We start from the raw sequence: 7,900 nt of genomic DNA on the forward strand, positions 1-7,900 counted from the left end.
ATAATTGGAAAAATTAAGTTGGTGCGACAACAGTGAAGCTAAACGTTAATTAGGGTTAGGGCATCTCATCAGAGAAGACGTGAAACACTCCAATAGTATAGACAAATTTAGTTCCACATATTTTATATTCTATTACTCTCAAAGTGTTTGTTATGAGGATAAATGAGGTGGGATAAAGATAGAAAAATCTAAAATTCATTTATCGCGTTTGTTTTAGAAAAATGGTACGGAGATAAAGGAGAGATAAGAGTCATGTCCCTCAAATCTTATACCTAATTGGAGTGGTATAAGATCTACATTTTAAATCAATATTATATAATTTAAGTATGAATAATATAGTAAAGTATATTATGTTATCCAACAAAACAATTACATAATAATAATTGTCAATTGTCCTATTCTTATTTTGTCCCAACATTTAGCTTTATCCATATCCTTATTGAATATTTAACATTCGCTCATTTAGATTTTTTATGAAAAGTTAATCTTATTATTTAAATAAATATTATATAATTTAAACAAAAATGATATAGTAAAATATACTATTTTACCCGTACATTCATCCAACGAAACAAATAAAGAAGAATAATTGCCAACGGTCTAATTCTTATCTTATTTCAACATTTAGCTTTATCCATATTAACTTCATTTTTTACGAAAAGTTAATCTTATTATTTAAATCAATATTATATAATTTAAACAAAAATGATATAGTAAAATATATTATTTTACCCGTACATTCATCTAACGAAACAAATAAGAAAGAATAACGGTCAACGGTCTAATTCTTATCTTATTTCAACATTTAGCTTTATCCATATTAACTTCCTTTTTTTTACGAAAAATTAATCTTATTATTTAAATCAATATTATATAATTTAAACAAAAATAATATAGTAAAATATATTATTTTACCCGTATATTCATCCAACGAAACAAATAAGGAAGAATAATTGTCAACGATCTAATTCTTATCTTATTTCAACATTTAGCTTTATCCGTGTCTCATTAAATACGAAACTTTTCCTCATTTACCTATATTAACTTTAGCCTGCTATTCAAAAAAAAAAAAAAAAAAACTTTAGCCTTCGTTAACCCTCCTCCAAACACCATCCAACACAGTCTTCATCAAACTCCCAAGCTTCTTATTTTCTTCTCTAATGGCAGACTCCTCAGGTCCTTTCTGACCTCCTCTATTTTGTCTATAGCAAACACATTATTGAAGGAAAAGAGGCGAAGGAATGTTTAAATTCTTCCATGTTTTCTTAGTTTTTCTGACACAGTTATAGGAAATTAAAATGAAAAATTTAGCGCTTTAAAAAAAAAAAGAGAAATTCAGCATTATTTGTTTCTTTCTTGCTGTGCTTATTTTAGTAGTTCTTTAGAAAATTTCTTCTTATATATACATATTTCTTTTGTTTTTTCTTTTCTCATTGGCTATATGCAGGTAATGGTGAAACCTCTCCACTACTTGAGGCGGCTTTTTATGGACAGCTCTATTGTTTTAAGAGTGAGTTTCGAGCATTTTCTCTTTAATATTTCCTCTATCTCAATTGTTATTGGAATTTGGATGTTGATTTTGTTTTCCTTCAAGAAAAAGAAATACGGTAGTCAATATTTTTTTTAAGTTGATCGTTTATGTATTTGTGCGCTAGTTGTTAATCTATGGACCAATTAAATGGTTGAAGCAGGGTTGGCGAATGAACTTAACATGGGAGACTGTTTACGGAAAATGCTGGAGAGCATTAAGGATAAAAATGGTCGTACTGCTTTTCATCATGCTGCAATCCGTGGAAACACTCATATCTGCAGATATCTTCTTGAGGAAGTAGAGGTCGATCTTATCAATTTGAGAGATGGAACAGTAGGTATACAACGTGCTCTTCAATAACTTCTTTTTTTATCCGTATTTCTCGCGCCTTTCACTTTAATTTTGATTATTATGGTTTAGATTTGCCGCCATTTTTTCGTTCGATTTCAACTAGAAGATGCGAAAGAACTTCCTCACCTCTGTCTATTGATGAACTTAATTTGTTTTATTATGGGTTTTTTGATGATTGATGAAACTAATTGAGCCTTTGATAGTACGGTTATAGCGATTTATGCATTAATTACTTTTATTTTATGATGTTATTAACCTTGGTGTGTGTTTTTTCTATTCGATTTATTTTTTATTGAATAAGTGAATTCAGTGATATAGGTTAACGAATCTTTCGGTTCTTTTGAACTTTTGTTGCAACTTGAATGTTGAATTTGGTGTAATATGTCCTTGAATAGAGCTAACTGCGTTCAAAAACTAAATGATGTGTTACTTATATATTGATTAGGAAATTTCAGTTGACCACTTTTAGCAATGTTTCTATATAGGTGAAACTCCTTTGCATCAAGCAATTATGGCAGGTCACTACACCACTGCTGTTTATTTACTTGAAAAGGGTGCAAATCCAAATGTTGCAACCGATGTGGGCGATACTCCTCTACATTATGCTGTAATGAAAGGTCTATATTAGTTACGCTATTAGATTTTATAGTCAACCTTCTTTTTACTGCCTGCACAAATGGAGAGTTGACCAATTATATCATATTCTGTATTTAAGGATTCCGGAGGACAAAATTCAGCTCAAATGGTAATTATATAGCTGGATGTAATATCCAATGTGATTATAAAACGAAACTATAAGTGGAAATAACAATGCATATATTCTGACTTATTTAATGTTGGATACGAGTGATGAAAGAGTGATTAGTTTTGATGTAATCATTATGTAAAACAGATATACGTTCCACATCTTTATTGCTAATTAAGAAAAAGCAACTTTGTTAATGAATATGTTTCAATAAATACGAGTGAGTATCATACTTTTGTTCTACCACTTGATTATCCCCTGTGCGGCACTTCATTCAATGATCTTGATTCACATACATTGAGATGGTAGGCAACTACATTTACTAAGCACATTTTGGTGCTTAATTATTGCAGGATATAAGAAACTCTTAATCCTGTTGATTTCTAAAGGTGCAGAAGTTAATGCAAAATCTGATTCTAGTACACCATTGGTTTGGGCAGCATCTTTTGGTAATAAAAAGGCTATGAAAGTATTGCTGGACAACAATGCTAATGTAAGTAAGAGTAGTCTTTTTTTTTATCAGTTTTTATGCTGGAAATAATCTATTTATAATGAATATAAAAATCGGATGCATATCAATTTTACATTTCCTGTTTTTGTTATGGTATATATTGCACAATCTTGCTTCAGATATTTCTCTTCTCCAAAAGTTTTTTTAGCTTATAAATTGGTGTTTTACATTACTTTTTTATCCCTAGTTCTAACATATATTCTTTATATTGTTCTTGAAATTGTTATATATTCTTTAGCCTGCTTATATTGCTTTTCTTTTTGAAGCCGAACATGCTTCACCTTCGGGTACATTCTCCTCTGATAGAATCTATTTCATCCGGTTCTTCTGAGTGTGTAAAGTTGCTGCTCCAGGTTAGATATTTTCTTCCTTTAAATATATGTGGATTTTCTCTTTCATAGCTCATTATCACTATTATATTTATGATTGCTTTGGGTATAGTTGGTAGAAAGACATTTGAAGTGGATAACAAGTGCATCATGTCTTTCAGTGCTCAAATATTTTTGTTAATTTGGACGTGTTTTATGATTTCTATCAATGATATTTTGATGTCGACTTGATATTGTCTCAAATTTTAAGGCTGGTGCTGATCCAAACATGGTATCTGGCGGGATGACACCTTTACATGTTGCAGTGTCTGAAGGAGATTCAGAAATTATAAAATGCTTGTTGAATGCGAATGCAAATCCAAATGCTGTTAATCGTGTGAGAGCTCTTTGACTTGCATTATACAAATTTACTAGCACTTGTAATTTTTTCTAAACAGCGGTCTCAAGGCTATTTGACTTGGCATGAAATTTTGAGTTTGTTCCCCTCAAATGTGTTCAAAGAGAATGATAATGAGCAACATTGCATACAAGAAAAGTATTTTGGTCCGTATGGGTGTAGCTTAGAATACATGGAAAATTCTATAGTGTGATCTAGGTCCGTTGGACCCTAGCACTAAGCCACTAACAAGATGTCATTTATACACCTTTATTTCTTATAATAGAATTACTATAAAATGATGAGCATTGAAAAACCAAATTCACTATTCACCGTGGCAAAGATGACAGCAGACTAGAACTTCATATTCAGTTTCAACTGCAAGTCATCACTGCCTTTGTTTAATAATACTTTAGATTAGTAATGTTTGTTAACCATTCTTGGTTAATAGTGGTAGAGTTACATGCCAAGTTTAAGTTCAAAATGGTGATGAAACTGAACCTCTTTTATATTATGAAAAAAATGAACGTTGCCGTATTTTTTTTTTTCAAGCTACCAATTAGGTATAGCTCAATTGGTACATCTCCCCTAAATGGAGGTGGTGGCGAAGGTCATGGGTTCAATAGTCAGCCTCTTCAAAAAAATTATTATTTCCTCAAGCTTAACATGTGGTTAATCTTTACAGTATGGTTTAACACCAGTTGAACTGGCTACACTAAAAGGCCAGCATGAGGTTGGTTTGATTCTTTTGCCAGTTACCACTCATTTTACATCAATTTCCAACTGGAGTTATGATGGAATAATGAGTTATCTTCTTTCTGGAGAAGCCCTGAAACAGGTGAACACTATGTTAATTGCAATTTGTGATAATCTATAGTTGACAATTATCATGTTATTTGTTTAGGTAGTTTTTTTTTTCTTTTTTTGTTGTAAATTACTGCATTTTGTTTTTTCAAGAATGTTCTTTTTATTTCATGCTTTAATAAACCTGTATATTCTACAGTGGGTTAACAATAGCAATGAGCTATTCCTACAGTTGAAATCAAAGGGAGAAGATGAAGTTAAGAGAAAGGAATATACTAACGCAATATACTGGTATACTGAGGTAACGTGCTATGTTTATTTTTGTAGCTTATTCAGAAGAGCGTTTTTGTTTGTGGGGGCAGGGCTCATCATCACTATGTTTGGTTAGTCGATCATAATTGTACTTTGCATGTCTATTGCCATTACGTTAAGCATGACTTTGTTGATGAATTAATCACTGTATGTGCTTCTCTGGCTAGGTTTTACTTTTTGACTTTATGCATATTCTTTTCATTTTTTTTTTTTGTTTTATGGACCAGATCGTTTGCTTTTTTGATATAATTTGCAGTGCTACTTAATAAAACGTTCTGATGCAACCATCTTCTCAAATATAAGCTTTTGTTGGGCTCGCTTGGACGATGGAGATAAGGCTTTGGGTTGTGCTCAGGATTGTGTCTCTCTTCGGCCTGATTGGCCAAAAGCACATTACAGGGAAGGTGTAGCATGGAGTTTACTGAACGTATGTTGCCACTGAGAGTTGTGATATCTGAAATCTTGTATGAAATATAATATCCTATTGTCATTAATAATCTTAAATATTTCATTTCAGCATTTTGACAAGGCTGCAGCATCATTTATGGCTGGTTTAAAGTTGGATCCTCAGAACAAGGAACTTCATGCTGCTTACTGGTAATGCTTAGTATTGCGTTTGTTTAGTATTTTATTTTGGGAGCATATTATTCCTTCTTGCAAGTAATTTGATTGTTTTAGCTCTATTCATTTTATGTTTTACTGCATAAGTAGGTAAGCTTAGTAGGATTTTTGGCTATCATACAACATTAAATATTCCTTGTATGTTGTATATACAACTTTATGATGCAAAAGAATTTAGCAAATTAATTAGTGTGTAATAAGATTATTATAATTATGATTGACTTTGTGAACTAATCTTCTGTTTTCCAATTTGAATTGTAATCTGTAGTGAAGCGTTGTTAAGACTGAGCGAACGGGGACATGACTGACATGAGTCTTGCAAGTACTTTGAATCTGTGGCTTGCTTGGATAACAACATACTTTTGTGGAAAACTGTCTTTACCGGAAGATATAACTGCTTGTTGAGCTTGTGCTTGAAGTGGAAATGTCTGCATAATGCCTATATGCTGTAAATAGCTTTTGTTAGCTTTGGATATTTGCATCTGTTTTGTTACAAATAGACGAGGTTTAAAGTTTGTGTTGGATAGTTTGCACCTAATTGGTTAGCAATGCAATTTGGCAAAGTTGTTTAGAGGGTGTTTGCTGTTGTTTGGGTCTCACTTAGGGGTGTAAACGAGCCAAGCTGAGCCGAACCCTAGGTAGGCTCGGTATTGACTCGTTAATATCTCGAGTCGAGCCATCTCGAACCGAGCTTTGACGAGCGACCGAGCCGAGCTTTTATCCGGCTTCTAACGAGCTTTAACCAAATTCATCATACATGCATAGAATAAAAAAAACCTTATAACATACTTCGTATCAGTTTAAAATATTTATAAAGAAAAATAATAATGTTATTGTCGAGATTCTAGAATACTAATGATACTTGTGGTCTGAAAACACTAACTCGGAGAAAAATTTCAAACAATGAAATATATGTTAAGGTTGGTAATGGATTTTTGGTTCCTTATCAAAACCTAATTGTCTAGCTAAAGAGTCGAATGTCTAAACTTTTTCTTGTCATTTTTTTTATGGGTTAAATCTTTTTGAGTTGTAAATTGTGATGAAAACTAATAACCAATAAAATATAATATATATATATATATATATATATAATGAAATATATATAGTAATTAAAAATACTTGAGCCTGTTCGCGAGCTTTTAAGCTGAACCTGAAGAAGATCGGACTCAGTTAGTTAGTGCTCGAGCCGATCTCGAAATCGAGTCGAGCCCTGTCGAGCCGAGCTTGAATATTTTGCGGACCAATAAGGATCGTTTATACCTCTAGTCTCCTTAAATAGGGAGATATTATACGGTTTGGTTAGGTTTAAAAGACATATTACACAACTGTGCATCCTTAATTTATAATGACCATTCCTACCATTTATTATATTGATGTGTATAAGAGAGTTAATCATGATGATTATTAATACATGTCAAATTAATGGATCAAGTTGGGAGTTAGGTTTACGGTAAATTATTTTGCATTATTCTTATTAATTTTTGAATTAAATTTATATATTTATTTATCAATTTAAGTCATGTTCATATTAATGATTTTATATGGTAACAACAACAAATAATCATAATTTTACCAGAATCAAATCAACAACAAATAGAAATAATAAACCAAACAGGTTCTTAATTCCTCTCTATTATGAACAAGTGTGATATTTGAACATAATTTTTTTTTCATATTTTAGAGATAGTGTAACGATGAATATATTAATTTTGAATTGAAATTTAGTTCGTCAATCAAAGAAAAAGAAATTTACTTCGTCATTTACATAACTTTATTATATTTTGGTGAGTTAACCATTTCCTTAATTAGTTTTATATTAATTTTTATTGGGTTCCGATATTTACAACCCTAAGGGTTGTAAATAAAAGCCTAAAAATTCTTATTATTAATGTTAATTTTGTTTTCCAATACATAAACAGAGGGTTGTCATTCCGGTTAAAGAAGTAACTAGCAAAATAATTTCTGCCTTTGTGGCTCCTCGGGATAAAGGCGTGCTGCAGTCCCATGTTATGCTTCAGGGTAGCCCTTGGGGTCAGGGTGAGGATATTGCCTCGGATTTTTTGCATCGACCTGATTCTCCTGGCAATGATAACTTGGTTATTGACTCTCAACGCACTTCCCATGTCCCGACAGATACTTTGTTGTCTTGGGCTGATCAAACTGAAATGGAAGACGATGAATGGCACACGGTGTCTAGACACAGGAACTCCAATTCGATTACATATGCTCTTGATTGTTTACAAACTCGTTCAAAGCGAGTCAATAAACCCCCAATCTGTTTTACATGATTGTGCTGTTTTGGAATTATAGGGATATTCAT

At 32.0% G+C, this 7,900-nt stretch overlaps 1 protein-coding gene across 1 annotated transcript; it reads left to right on the forward strand.

Annotated features, from left to right (window-relative positions):
* The first annotated feature begins 1,091 nt into the window (after window positions 1-1,091).
* LOC136220468 (uncharacterized) lies at window positions 1,092-6,145 on the forward strand. Its single transcript, XM_066008281.1, has 12 exons — window positions 1,092-1,176; window positions 1,448-1,510; window positions 1,692-1,868; window positions 2,368-2,499; window positions 2,981-3,120; window positions 3,405-3,491; window positions 3,718-3,843; window positions 4,529-4,681; window positions 4,847-4,948; window positions 5,216-5,386; window positions 5,477-5,556; window positions 5,849-6,145. The coding sequence occupies exons 1-12, from the start codon at window positions 1,161-1,163 to the stop codon at window positions 5,886-5,888; spliced, it is 1,287 nt and encodes a 428-aa protein (XP_065864353.1). The 5' UTR covers window positions 1,092-1,160; the 3' UTR covers window positions 5,889-6,145.
* The last annotated feature ends 1,755 nt before the right edge of the window (window positions 6,146-7,900 follow it).

Source organism: Euphorbia lathyris, chromosome 2, assembly GCF_963576675.1.
Source record: "Euphorbia lathyris chromosome 2, ddEupLath1.1, whole genome shotgun sequence".
Taxonomy (NCBI): domain Eukaryota; kingdom Viridiplantae; phylum Streptophyta; class Magnoliopsida; order Malpighiales; family Euphorbiaceae; genus Euphorbia; species Euphorbia lathyris.